Below are 15,376 nucleotides of genomic sequence, written 5' to 3' on the forward strand. Positions count from 1 at the left end.
GAGATTGTGTAATAAATCAGCCAGCTGTTAAGAACTTAAATGTTTAAAAGTAATCAATGTAGTTTTTATTATATAAATCCACTATATATCATATGAAGCAAATTTCTAAATTATAAGTAGTTTTATTTTGTTTGTTCTGTTAATATTGTTTATTTGCAGGAAAGTGCAAAGAAGTGGTATCTAGTTAAAGTGTTACACTGCACTGCTTTTGGTGTCATACAAAATAATATTACAGAGTGAAAAAGTTGAAGTAATACTTTCAAACTAATGTCTGCACTGTTGTTCTCATTCCTGAGTCAAGTTAGCAATATATTAAATTTCTAGTTGACTTTCAAAATAAAGGCCTTTAGACTACTTGGTTATCTTTAGGAAAAGATCACATTTGGGATTAAAATAACTTTCTCTTTAAAACAATCAACAATGGACTGTCACAAACAATACTGTCAGTTCATATCCATGTACACAAATCTATAGATGACATTTCATGACTGTATTTGACAGACTGCAGTGATACTGAGCTGCATGAACACAACAACAGTGTGCAGGAGCTGCCAGTGACTCAACAGCTGTTAAAATAATATGAATAAAAAGTAACATCGAGTGTAAATCAGTGCTAACATTAGCAAGCTAGGCTAACTAGCCTCCACTTTTTGAGTGGATACAAACACCAGGAAAAAACACATTGAAATTGAATGTTGATAATGTTTTATTATTGTAGTATTCTTTACACTGAAAGATGCTGATGTGTCATAGATGATAAAACTTATAACCTTTGCTACAGTCAAATTTTCAATCTATAGGAAATAAAGTAGCACACAGTGTTAAGCTCAGGTCTGCACTTTATTGAATATTCTGCTCAACACAGACAGTTTCACAGAAATAATTCATCTCTGTGATGTGATTAACATCCAACAAAATGGTGTTAACAGTGACGTCTCCTCAGAGCAGTAAAGTCATGAAGTGAACCTGAGGTGAGGGTTAAAGTACAGACTGCAGAAAAACAAAAAGATCCCTCTGAAACAAATTAAAAGAACATCAGAAATTCTTTGTTGTACAAATAAGAAAATGAACAGATGCCAAACAACATTCCCCACATCTACCTTATGTCCTAACATAATCAGCTAAATTCAACAAAAGAGGTTAACATGTTTTTTGATGAAATCTAGTGAATTATCTGTGATACATCAAACAATGAAAGTTTAAACTGACTGCAAAGACATTCATTAATCCTTGTGTCACATCAGACTTGAGAAACACAAAATCATCCCTCTTGTACTCTGGAAGAAAACTTTTTTTTAAAAGTACTGCACAGGAGAAAAAAACAAACGCTAAATTAAACAATAAGCACTTTAACTACCTTACTTCCCAACATAATCAGCTACATTCAACAAAAAAAGGATTTATATTTTTTAGATAAAATCAAGTGAATTTTCTGTGATATATCAAACAACGAAAGTTTAAACTGACTCACACACATAACACATTTATTTAAACCTACACCACAATCTTTATTAACTCTAACCAAGTAAGTTGGGGGCTTAGAGGACTGTCAAGTTAACTTGCTTAAAATGCAGTGTCCTTTGCTACTGAAATCCAAGGAAACCAAGTTTACTCCGTACAACACATTTTTTTTAGTAAGGCTGTGTTCGAAACCGCATACTTACCTACTACTCATACTAACTCTTTGAGTATGCAGTGTGTCTACACTGGCAGTATGCGATTTTTGAGTATGCGAGAAGTTCCCGGATGCATACTGCATTCGCCAGAAATGTTGAGTATTCATAATCAGCTTACTACTCACACTCAAATTACCCAGGATGCAATGTGACGCGACGTCACCGCGAAAAAACGTTGGATGAATTATATCATATATATAATTATATAAAATTACCAAGCTGAGTAAGGTTAGATATAATTTTCCCTCCAATTTTTATGCTTGGAGGTATGTTATGTTAGCAATTTCTCATTGGATTTACATTTATTAAGAAAGTTTAAAAAAAAAATACAATTTACATCTGACAACAAGCCCAAGTCGATAGCGACCATGATGTACCAAAGACGGCCGGCCGATCTTCGTGTCATAGCCGACAAGACTCTCTGCCGGTAAGGCATCATGACTGGTCAAATTCCTTTAACGGGATGAGATCAGTCCAAACGGCGGTGTCAAGTAGGATATATTGCAGGTTGGTTCACTGCTTGTTTTCAAAGTAAAAGCACTATTTATCACCATGGTCTTTTGGTATGAGAAAGGGAAAGGGGTGTTTTATTTTGTGAATATAACCGGAAGTGCGTTGCTCACTGCGGCTAGTTTAAATTTCGCTGAATTCGTCCGAACAAAATTGTAAACGGTTGGTATTTGGACAAATAAATGGCACACTCAGGATCTAAACGGCCACTTTCTTGCCTGATTTTTAAAAAAATCTCGATAAAGTGATATATTTAAAGAGTTTAGAGCTAAAGTGAAATCAGCTTCAGCCTGTCGATTTCGGCTCAGGTAGGAGCGCAATGCATTGTGGGTTATCATGCAGTACACTGTAGTGTAAACGCTTTGCATACTGTCTGATGGATTGGGTATGCAGTATAGATAGTATGGGTATGGAAGTATGTAGTAGTTAGTATGCGGTTTCGAACACAGCCTAAGATTTGTTCTCAACTTCATGTAAAACACAGAATTCCTGGACAGGAAACAAACCAAATCACTGCCAAGAAGTCTGTCTTTACTAACTGACTGCATTTTAGAGCAATTTTAACTCACCATCCCTGTTCGGGCGTGGATACCCAACCATGAAGCCTGGGTACACCGCATCATAGAACTGGGTGTAGAAGGTGTGGAGATGACTCAGTTTGTTAGAGCTGACCATGTAGAAGGACAGAGTGCCAGCAGACCAGTCCAGGTACACTCCCAGTCGTTTAAAGCCAACACAGCGCACCTTGACATTAACTGCATTACCATTGTGAACCTGACAGTAGCCACCAATCGGAGAATATTCAAAAACCCAGGATAATTTATTATGTCCAAGTGAGGCATCTACTCCCCATGATTTCCTCCCAATTCCTATATATGTGACTGCTGCACGAACATAACCAGACCACTCTACCTCCCAGTAATGGCGTCCACTCAGTCTGTCTTTGCACAACACCTGCTGATACCAGTCAAACCTCTGTGGTCCACTTGGATATGACTGCCATCCTCCATTCGTCACCTTCTTGTTGCCCTCAGAAAAAGTCAGTTTCGGGTGTGCTGTGTCCAGGTCCAGGGTGAGCTCACAGTCGTCTGATGGAGAGACCAATAAATAATCGGTTATCATTCAAACCTCATCACCACCCACAATGCATTTAGAATGTGTTAACATACTCTCTGGAGGAGATTAATTTGTACAGAAAGCACAGAAAATGACTTACACCAGATCAGATCTGCCCTGTCTGTGATGCTCTCCACATGAGGGATGTAAGGCTCTGAAAAGTCAACAGTGACCAGGATGCCGTTCTTGTAATGGTAGATGGTTGCTCCTGTGTATCTCTGGTTATTTTTGGCTGATACAAGGAAACGGACATTGCTGTTGTTCTTCATTGCTTTGGTAAGGTTGTGGAAATTTTCAGCTTTTTGTCTCATTTTGATGAAAACTTCATCTGAGTAGTACCAGGGGTCTTCACTGGTAGATCCTGAATCAGGTGATTTCAAGAAGCTGACCATCATATCAAGGCAGGGGTCAGCACTGTCCAGGGAGGTGAAAGCAAAGCACAGAGCATGATGTACACCTGGAGCCATAACCTCTCTGTCCAAATCTGACTGATTTGGGACGATCTTTGATCCCTCCATCATGTCTACACAGGACTTGATGACGTTGATTTCTCTCTCTTTATGATCCAGCCACTTGATCAGTTTTTCTTGACTGAATGGTGACGTGGTTCTGTCTTCAAAGAGTTTCTTTAATTCGCTCTCATCTTCTTTACCTTCACGGATGAGGGGAAGTTTTGCTGCAATGGTCTTCTGGAGATAAGACGCATAATTGCTACACAGTTTTTGGAACCTCCTTAACTCTTCTCGAATCTGTGGAAAATCTTCAACCACTCCTTCAACCAGAGAATCATTGCATCTGGTTTCTATTTCCCTTAACTCTTCTAAAGCAGTTTGCACCTTCCACACCATTTCAACACTGATCCCTGTCATCAGCTTAGCAGCGCTGGAATCCAAATTCTTCAGTGGCGTCAGCCAGACCTTCACTGGAACACTGTTCTCTCCATTTCCCCCCAGCAGCTGTGGAAGTTCTGCATAGGTCTTCACTGCGTCTTCAAATGTTGTTGGGTTGCTCTTGAGAATGAAGTCTCCATAAAATTTGCAGGAGAATTTGTTGGTCAGTGCTTTTTCTTCATCATTCAGATTGATGTCAATACTCCCCTCAATGCTCAGTTCAGGGATTTTCTTTATCACAGCTTTCATGCTGCCCTGGATCTCCTGAACGCTGCTGCTGTCTAACTTCTCACTGTCAAACACAAAGAAAGCATTTGCCCCATAAAGGATCCCTGTGACTACATGAGTTGCCAAGCCCATCTCAATAAGATCTTTCTGTTGGGGGTTCATGGATAAAAGCTGAGACACTGACAACTGTTTGAAGTTGGTGGTAGCTTTGTACTGACACGTCACTCTGCTCTGTTTCTTGAATTTCTTCGTATCATTCAGATACTTTGCAGATCCTTCAACTTCAATCAATCCACTCATGAAACTGGCCTTCAGAGAAGCATCAATATCCAGCAGAGAGGACCTGGATTCAATGGAGTCAGATACAGAGATTTCAAATCCACTGCTGTGTTGAGCGGTCTTAGTTGTGTGCTCTTGTAGAGTTTTTTCATCCCATAATGCGAAACCTATGGTACATAAATTAGAAAACGTCAGTCATGTGATAAAGCAGGTGATTTTTTTCATTCATTCATTCATTCATTCAACCCTTATTTATTTCTCAGGAATAGATTGAGGGGTAGCCTGCATCTTCAGTGATGCAGAGATGACATTAGGAAGCAAAGCAGAAATACAAGAGAAACAAAACAAGAAAAAGAGAAAGATAATATCATAAACAGCCAGTAAGAATTCTACAGTTGATTAATATAATTCCTATTTAAAACATGTACATGTAAGAACATTAAGACTTCTAAGCGTGTTTTTAAAATCTCTCAAAGTTATCAGAGACTCTAAATTTAAAGTGCTTTGCAAGTTATTCCAGGAGTCGGGAGCACAGAACCTGAAAGCAGTCTTTCCTAGTTCAGAATTGACACGTGGAACATGAAGTTTCTGAGAGCAGGTCTGATAAGCTCCTGTCCTTAAGTGGAATAGTGATTTAAGGTAAGTTGGTCATTTGTTAAGGAGTGCTTTGTAGATAAATAAATACCAATGTTGGTCTCGTCTCACAGACACCTTTGACACTTGACTCTGGTCCTAGCTATGAATAAATATCTACAGTCCTGCTCTGTGTGGCAGAAATATCATGTCACAGAGGGCAGGAAAGAAAAAAAAAACGAAGAGGCTAGATCGCACATTCTGCATTCCTGCAAGCAGAGCTGTGACAGGCAGATCTAAGAAACATTTGTCTTAATAAGAATGTAGTCTGGTGGAGCCAACAGATGTCACATAAATATATTGTATAATGCTTTCATATTCTATCATAAATATGTCTCATCTCTGCATCGACTCTCATTTGCCACCACAAATCTAACTCAAGACTTACCTGGGATCAGTTCATCTGTCCGAGCATCATAGAGCATCCCTAAGGTGAAAGGTCGACTCAAGGCAGCAACTGTCATGAGATCTGAGGCCATTTCTCCAACCTGTTGAGAAATGTCATGTAAGAGACCACACAGACTCAATTTACACTTTCTTCAGTGTTACGAGTGTTGAGAGCTCATAACACTGAGGGACAACAGACAGAAACAACAGTAAAGATAAGACACAGAAAGGCAGAATTTCCCCGGACACACTAGTCTGACAGTAATAGTTTTACAGACGGGAGTTCAGTAAACGTCTAAACATGCATCTGTCTTTGTCCCCCTCTGTCTCTGTCCACCCAGTTTGTCCTCACCTTGTGAAGTTGTGTAGATCAGCTGAGATGTGTCACTCTTCTCCACTGTGTAGAGTCTGATGACTTGTGATGCTGTGACATTAACAGATACTCACTTATATTGACAAGTCCCATGACACGCCTCCACAGTGAGACTGAATGTGTGTGTGTGTGTGTGTGTGTGTGTGTGTGTGTGTGGGATGAGTTGCCCCTTACTGGAAAAGAGCCAATTCTAATGCAACCATTTCAACAGAGTGGCAGTGCATTGCACAACTTCCTATATGAGCTTACATGAGTGTTTCACCAGTTAGACTTGTGTTTTAATGCCTTTTTCTTTGTCATCTGTGACCCTCTTGCTCACACACCCATCACAAACGATTGTGGGTCAGAATAGCCAGAAAAGCATGCTGGCTTGCATATGGCAAAATACATGCTGAATACAGTAGAACATCCTGCATCCTGCATACTGCACTTGACATATATGTAACTGGGACATACTAAATACTAAATAGTACTTTAGTATGGGTATTGGAACGCACAGGAAGATAGATCCTTTTACAGCTGATGTCATGAAAAAGCTTTGCACACATTTCAGCAAATGAGGTTTAAAACCAAAACCAAGTTCTGGAACTAGACCACACCACCCTCAGCCAATCATTATCACCTGTTTCGCTAATTCAAAACACCTGTAAGTCCCACACAGACAGAGTGAGGCAGTTGTTGGGTGAGATGACAGGCCTCTGATGGAGAGAATGAAAGAAAGCGTGATATTACTCATTCTGAAGGTCAAACAGGTTTCTGATGCAGAGTAAGTTTTACAAGAAAATGGAATCTGCGGTTGGTCATTAGTCCTTTGGCAAGATCATAGAAAGATTCTGCTTTTTGCTTCTTTTTGACTAAAACTTCAGGTCTTTCCACTCCAACAGTAACATAAGAGGCTTTGCAGATCTTGGTATTTAACAGTGAGATCCTCACTCAGGCCACAAACATTGTTATATTTTTTATATAATAGACTGACAGTACATTGTATGTTTGCACATTGAGTGACAGCAAAATAGCCATAAATCAGTGGTTACAAGTCCTATAACCTCAATAATACTTTCCACATTTACCTGTATTCAACTTTTAGGTTGACAGTGTCAGTGCTGATGTACATGACCTTAAGAGAGACGGCTGATATGCTCATCTGTCACCTCAGGTACTCAATAGTCCACAGTCTCTGTTGTCGTATTTTGTGCTTCATAATGCACCACACATTTTCAATGGGAGACAGGTCAGTCTAGTACCCAAACTCTTTTACTACGAAGATACGCTGCTGGAACACGTCCACAATGTGTCTTGTCATTGTCTCGCTGAAATAAGCAGGGACGTCTCTGAAAAAGGCATCGTCTGGATGGCAGCATATGTTGCTCCAAAACCTGAATGTACCTTTTGGCATCACTGTGACCTTCACAGATGTGAAAGTTACCCTGAGAACAAACACCCTCATACCATCACAGATGAACCACTGAACCTTTTGAAGATGCCCCTTTGACACTGAATCATGATACTGTTACCTGTTATCAATCAACCTGTTTCCACGGGATCCACTCATTCTACCTTTAATGCAGCTGTGTATGTGAATTCACTCTTTACATTTGGTCTTGAAAACTCTCTCACCAGCTGTGTTATCTATGATTTTACTGTTGTGTGCAGGCTTCAGTCCTGGGGTAGCTACTTTGAAAATGGTTGTTGTCATGTCCTGAGGCTTGTCATGAGAGGAGTCTGTAGAAGGGAGTGTCTGACAAAGTGTCACTGTCAGACTAGTTCTACAAGGAAATACTGCATTCCCAAGCCTCCCCTTAATAAAGAGGAAGTTTCTGTAACAATGCAGAGGTGTTGTAAAATTGTGAACTCGTCCTTAACCTTGGTTTAATTCCATTCTGAATGACTGTACCTTCCACTGTATGTTGCCATCATCTAGTCCCAGCTCTGCATTGAAGAAAGTTGCTTTGAAGTTAAAGTTTTAAGTTACTTAAGTTGCATTATAAACCTATTTTAACTGAAGCTACAATCTTTTCCTAAACCAAACCAAACTGCAAACATTTTACAACATTAGTCAAACGTGTAACATTATGTGAATCAGGTGACTTACGTAACAAACTTAAAGTTACTACAAGGACTTTTAATTACTTATGAAACATCTAAATTAATTACAGATGCCTCTATATGACTGACATAAGTTACCGAGACCATCTGCTAGAAGATGAAGGATAGTTCTGTGTAGTTATTCTTACTGCCTGCTCCTCCCCCACTGGCTCAGATTCTTTATGAAACCAGATAAAACAAACTACTGCAGCAGGAGCAATTTTTCTTTAGAGAATTTTATTTTTTGACATTATCTTTGTGGTTATTAAGTTGCAAACACTGCTGCTTTTGTCCACAGAGGCCTCCAGAGTCAACAAAATATGAATGTTTTATGTAGGAGGTTCAAGGTCCGGTAAGTCACTGCCAGCATTTTGGGAGGGGTTGGAAATAGGGAAATATATCATTAAACACAACTGAGTGACAGACAAGTGGTGGTGAGACAAAAGTACTTTAAGACCCAGCCTGATGCTTCACTGTGAGCATCGTCATATGCCAGTTTGGTAGACACTGCCCAACCCTTATTGGCAATCAACCTATTCTGTCATGTAGGTATGAGGATGTGTTAGGAAAAACAGTTGGGGCCTGTTATGGAAACAAATTGTTATTATCACGTCTGGAGGTGTGTCATGAGAGTATCTGACAGGATATAAATAATTTCACAGCGTTGCAGGTGATCAGACTAGCAGTTCCAGTTGAAAATACACAAACATAACTCAGCTGATCTTCAGAACTCCCCCAGGTGAGGACAAACCGGGTAGACAGAGACAGTGGAGGACAAAAACAGACATATGTTTAGACTTTTGCTGACCTCCATTCTTTCAAAAAGTATTATTGTCAGACTAGTGATTAAAGGGAACTTGCTGCATTTATAAGAACAGTAGACTGTCTTTCTATTTCTCTTTTTTTTTTTCATCTTCTCTGGCTCTTAGTGTTATGAACTCCCAGAAATCCACCCACTAAAGAATGCCTAGTTTAAGTACTGAAGGCTGTGTGCTAACTCAACATTTCTTAACAGGTTAGAGAAATGGCTTCAGACATCATAGAAGTTGCTGCTCTGGGTCGACCTTTCACCCTGGGAATGCTCTATGATGCTCGGAACGACCAACTGATCCCAGGTCAGTCGTGACTTAGACTTAAGACTTTTTAAAAGATGATTTCTAAATATATCTGCCGGTCACAGCCCTGCTCACAGGAACTTTGAGATAATTTCATGAAGTGGTAACACTTGACATCTGTTTGATATCTGTTCAAGTTTGTGCTATATTTAGAATATTTTCACAGCTTTACCTTTCCATCAGACAGCTTTCTCCATTGGGAAACTGAACTTATATGAGCCAATTATCTTTCCCTTTTGATTTGATGAATATATTGTTGGCTGATTATAAAGTTACCTACATAACTTCAGTAATTTACAGTAAGTTAACTATGTCATGTCAGTGGCAGACTTTATCAATTTATACTATGTCAGTTATGTTATCATCCTTTGCTACTGTCAAAATTACTATGGCCACCAAAGGTTGGTGCCTAACAAAGTATGTAAATATGGGTCATAATAAGCATAATAAGCCCGACTGACATAACCTACATGTCAGTTGGGCTGTATCAAATGACTGATCTTTTCCAATTTCTACAGGTTTGACATTGTGGGGTGATAAAACTCTACAAGAGAACACAGTTGAAAGATCTCAGCACAGCAGCACATTTGAAATCTCTGCATCTGACTCCATTGAATCCAAGTCTTCTCTGCTGGATGTTGATGCTTCTCTAAAAGCAAGTTTCTTAACTGGACTGATTGAAGTTGGAGGATCGGCAAAGTATCTGAATGATACGAAGAAATTCAAGAATCAGAGCAGAGTGACGTTTCAATACAAAGCTACTACAAACTTCAAACAGTTGTCTATGACTCAGCTTGTAACCATGGACACCCAACAGAAAGATATCATCAAGAAGGGCTTGGCAACTCATGTAGTCACTGGGATCCTTTATGGAGCAAATGCTTTCTTTGTGTTTCACAGTGAGAAGTTAGAAGGTAGCAGAGTTAAGAATACCGAGGCCAGCATGCAAGCTGTGATAAAGAGGATCCCCCTTTGTAATGTTGAAGGTAAAGTTGACATCAAGCTGACTGATGAAGAAAAAGCACTGACCAACAAATTCTCCTGCAAATTCTATGGGGACCTTCTTCTTGACAGCAACCCAACAACATTTGAAGATGCAGTGAAGACCTATGCAGAACTCCCAAAGCTGCTGGGGAAAAAGGGGGAGAATGCTGCTCCACTGAAGGTCTGGCTGATGCCACTGAAGAATTTGGATCCCGGTGCTGCTGAACTGACAAAAGAGATCAGCACTGCACTAGTGAGGAAGGTGCAATATACTCTAGAAGATTTAAGGAAAATCAGAATGAAATGCAATGATTCTCAGGTCGACAGAGTGGTTGAGAATTTTCTACACATTCAAGAAGAGTTAAGCAAATTCCAAAAATGGCACAATTGCTATGAATCTAACCTCCAGAAGACCATGGCAAAGAAATTTCCCCTCATCCGTGAAGGTAAAAAAGATGAGAGCTCGGTAGAAAAACTATTTGAAGACAGAAAGAAGTCACCATTCAGTCAACCACAATCAGTCAGAGTTGGACAGAGAGGTTCTTGCTGCAGGTGTTGAAGATGCTCTGTGCTTCGTTTTCACCTCTGTGGACAGTGCTGACCCCTATCTTGATGCAATGGCCAACTACTTGGATTCATCTAAGTCACAAAGTACCAAGGAAGACCCATGGTACTACTCACATGAGGTTTTGACCAAAATGAGACAAAAAGTCAAGACTTTCCAGAATCTTGCCAACACCTTGAAGAGCAATCCCAGATTCCGTTTCCTTGTGGCAGCCATCCCAAATGAGGAATACACAGGAGCAACCATCTACCATTACAATGAGAGCATTCTGATCACTGCTGATTTCTCAAAGCCTGACATCCCTCCTGTTGAGACCATCATAGACAAAAAAGATTTGATCTGGTGTAAGTAATTTTCTATGATTTTTTATAAGTCAGAAATATGCTGCATAAATTATTTTGCTTCAGAACCCCGTTTGACCATCAGAATGAGTAATGTCACATTATGTTTTGGTCTCTCCATCAGATGCCTGTGATCTCACCCTGGACCCAAACACTGCAAACAACTGCCTCACTCTGTCTGAGGGAAACAAGAAGGCGACATGTGGAGCATTGCAGGAATATCCTGATCACCCAGAGAGGTTTGATAAACAACCTCAGGTGTTGTGCAAAGAGGGGTTAACTGGGCGCCATTACTGGGAGGTAGAGTGGGGTAATGGTTCTAACGAATCTGTCTACATACTTGCTGGGTACAAGGGAGTTGCAAGAAAAGGAAGAGGTACACAGACGGAGCTTGGAGCTAATAACATCTCATGGAGTTTTGGCAAAAGATCAGATTTAAAAAGACTTAAGGCATTTTATGATGATCAGGAATGGAGTTGTTCTTTGCCCTCTGGCTGCAACAGAGTTGGGGTGTTTCTTGACTGGCCTGCTGGCACTCTGTCCTTCTACAGAGTCTCTGCTAACACTCTGAGTCACATCTACACCTTTCGCACCACGTTCACTGAGCCTCTTTACCCAGGGTTATGGGCTGCACGTAAGGACAACTATGCATACCTTTGTCCAGTTGAATAAGCCTTTAAAGTTAAACATAACACACTGTTTTATCTGAACACATCCCCTTCACAAGTTAAAAATGTATTCAAATCCAGAGCAGCCAAGAAAATTGATGGTGTAAAAAAGTGAGTGTCTTTGTAATTTTCTATGCATTAGCTTAGTACTTCCAAACTGGGAGGTGTGGATGGCCAGGGGAGAAATACAGAACAGAAGCAAAGTTTTTTTAGGGGAAATAAACAAATCGCTGATACTGTCATGCATAAGAACTTTTCTTGGCATGTCAGAAAAAGTCTGGGAACCACTGCTTGTCATGTTGATTTGATGCACAGCCTCCTTTTCAAACTTAGTTTGTGCTTCAGAGCTTCACAATAATTCTTCATGATGTCACAGATTGCCTCAATTTTTACATTTTTTCTAATAATCACAGTAATACTTAAAGATAAAGAACTTACATGTATACAACTGCTTTGTCAACACTAGTGTTTTGAAAAAGACGCTCAGGATATTTAAAAATGCCTGATTTATTATGCTGATTTGGTTTGGACATATTGCAGGTAAAAAGCATTTTCTTTAGCAGTTCAGCATTTGTTCCTTTTTCATAGTTTAGAGTTATCGTTTAGAGTGAAAGGGGAGGGGCAGCCCTGTGGCTCAGTTGGTAGAGTGTCTGCCCCATGTGCTGGGGCTGTTGATCCTCTGCAGTGGCCACTGGTTTGACTCCGGCCTGCGGCGTGTCATCCCCCCTCTCCCTGCCCTGTTTCCTGTTTGCTCTTCAGCTGTCCTAAAGAGTAAAAGGGGAATAATTTTCTCAAGTCTGATCTGATCCGACCTCAGAAACAATTAATGTCTTATTAATTACTGTTCTGAGCAGAAAGTGACTGTTAACACCATTTTCTTAGATGTCAAGCACACTGATGATGTTTGTGGAGCTGAAGAAATGTCATATTTATTCAATGCACAGCCTTCTTCTCAAACTTGTGTGTGCTTCACAGCTTCACAGTTTAAACTTTAATTGATTGATATATCAGATATTTTTCAATTGTAAATTTCTAATTCCTGATACTTAAAGATACAAAAACATATAGGCCCATAGCTCATGTAAAAATAATTGTTTTGTTGAATTATTATGTTGATTATGATGGAATAATAGCTGAAGTGCCTTTTGTTTAATGTAATTTTCTTTTTCACGCAGTGGGAATCCCTGTGTACCTTTAATGACTTAAGTCACTGTTAAGATGTTAATATGTTTATTCTTATTTAAGCAGAATACTCAATAAAGTGCAGATGCGAGTTTACCACTGTGTGCTACTTTATTTCCTGTCAGTTCAAACGTTGAAAAAGTGAAAAGCTTTAGAACATAAATCTTCACAGGTAATTATGCTTTGTGTATCAGTGTTTACCAGCAAAGTATATATTTTTCCATCACAATATACATTTATATGCATACCTGTGTACAACCTGTTCTCATGATGTATATATATTTTCTACATTGCTATGCAATCTTTTTATAATTTGCTATTACCCAGCTGCCTACAACAGAATTACATTTTATTCTATATATATAATTATAAAAATATAATTTCACAAGTCAAGAAAGTCTACATTTACAGTAAAACTGTTGAAGAATCAGACTGTGAAGATATGGAATTGGAAAGACTAAACACCCAGAAGTCGTGTGAGTGATGTCATGACTCTTTCCCTCCACAAGCTTTAATAATAATTGAAGTAGTTTTCATTATATAAACCCACTATGACAATTGCAACATTATATAAAGCAAATTTCTAAAATATTAGTAGTTTTATTTTGTTTGCTCTGTTAATATTGTTTATTTGCAGGAAAGTGCAAAGAAGTGGTATCTAGTTAAAAAGTTAAATTGCACTCCTTTTGCTGTCATGCAAAACAGTTTTACAAACTGAAAAATTTGTCTCTTAGATGATTTAGAGATCGACAAATCGATCAAATACAAATTTAGCACAAACAAAACATGCTGTACACGTCAGATTTATGATTTTTTTCAAGTCATAATTTTTCTTGTCACAAGGAACTTTGCATTATTGACTTTTTATTGTTGTATTGTCATCCCTGGTATAACAAACGGTGCAGTTTTGTCCATATTCCCACATGAAGTGGGATAGTGATAAATAATAGCATATAATACAGTAATATGCATAATATGAGATGAACCAAGACAGAATCATGGCAGTTTGTGGAAAAACACCATTGTTCTCATTCCATAGTCAAGGTAGCAATAATAGATATTACATTTCTGGTTGACTTTCAAAATAAAGGCCTTTAGACTACTTGGTTATCTTTAGGAAAAGATCACATGTGGGATTAAAATAACTTTCTCTTTAAAACAATCAACAATGGACTGTCACAAACAATACTGTCAGTTCATATCCATGTACACAAATCTATAGATGACATTTCATGACTGTATTTGACAGACTGCAGTGATACTGAGCTGCATGAACACAACAACAGTGTGCAGGAGCTGCCAGTGACTCAACAGCTGTTAAAATAATATGAATAAAAAGTAACATCGAGTGTAAATCAGTGCTAACATTAGCAAGCTAGGCTAACTAGCCTCCACTTTTTGAGTGGATACAAACACCAGGAAAAAACACATTGAAATTGAATGTTGATAATGTTTTATTATTGTAGTATTCTTTACACTGAAAGATGCTGATGTGTCATAGATGATAAAACTTATAACCTTTGCTACAGTCAAATTTTCAATCTATAGGAAATAAAGTAGCACACAGTGTTAAGCTCAGGTCTGCACTTTATTGAATATTCTGCTCAACACAGACAGTTTCACAGAAATAATTCATCTCTGTGATGTGATTAACATCCAACAAAATGGTGTTAACAGTGACGTCTCCTCAGAGCAGTAAAGTCATGAAGTGAACCTGAGGTGAGGGTTAAAGTACAGACTGCAGAAAAACAAAAAGATCCCTCTGAAACAAATTAAAAGAAAATGAACAGATGCCAAACAATATTCCCCTCAGTTATCTTATGTCCTAACATAATCAGCTAAATTCATCAAAACAGATTCATATTTTTAGATGAAATCAAGTGAATCATCTGTGATACATTAAATAATGAAAGTTCAAACTGACTGCAAAGACATTCATTGAACCTTGTGTCACATCAGACTTGAGAAACACAAAATCAACCCTCTTGTACTCTGGAAGAAAACTTTTTTTTTTTTTTTTTTTTAAGTACTGCACAGGAGAAAAAAACAAACGCTAAATTAAACAATAAGCACTTTAACTACCTTACTTCCCAACATAATCAGCTACATTCAACAAAAAAAGGATTTATATTTTTTAGATAAAATCAAGTGAATTTTCTGTGATATATCAAACAACGAAAGTTTAAACTGACTCACACACATAACGCATTTATTTCAACCTACACCACAATCTTTATTAACTCTAACCAAGTAAGTTGGGGGCTTAGAGGACTGTCAAGTTAACTTGCTTAAAATGCAGTGTCCTTTGCTACTGAAATCCAAGGAAACCAAGTTTACTATTTCT

The 15,376-nt window shown here is 38.6% G+C and overlaps 1 protein-coding gene and 1 pseudogene across 2 annotated transcripts; one reads left to right on the forward strand and one right to left on the reverse strand.

Annotated features, from left to right (window-relative positions):
* Positions 1–2,723: 2,723 nt before the first annotated feature.
* LOC146311516 (neoverrucotoxin subunit beta-like) lies at positions 2,724–6,212 on the reverse strand. The gene is made up of 4 exons (XM_084740635.1): positions 6,072–6,212; positions 5,721–5,820; positions 3,403–4,866; positions 2,724–3,274 (listed from the first exon to the last, which is right to left on the reverse strand). Exons 2-4 carry the CDS (start codon positions 5,809–5,811, stop codon positions 2,736–2,738), a joined length of 2,094 nt encoding a protein of 697 aa, XP_084596761.1. The 5' UTR covers positions 5,812–5,820; positions 6,072–6,212; the 3' UTR covers positions 2,724–2,735.
* Positions 6,213–8,786: 2,574 nt separating this feature from the next.
* Positions 8,787–12,533, forward strand: LOC146311517 (neoverrucotoxin subunit beta-like; annotated as a pseudogene). The gene is made up of 4 exons (XR_014772162.1): positions 8,787–8,916; positions 9,193–9,292; positions 9,811–11,185; positions 11,307–12,533. The product of XR_014772162.1 is annotated as a neoverrucotoxin subunit beta-like (transcript).
* Positions 12,534–15,376: the final 2,843 nt, after the last annotated feature.

This window comes from Lutjanus erythropterus, chromosome 17 (genome assembly GCF_056507025.1).
Source record: "Lutjanus erythropterus isolate fLutEry1 chromosome 17, fLutEry1.hap2, whole genome shotgun sequence".
NCBI classification, from domain to species: Eukaryota; Metazoa; Chordata; class Actinopteri; order Lutjaniformes; family Lutjanidae; genus Lutjanus; species Lutjanus erythropterus.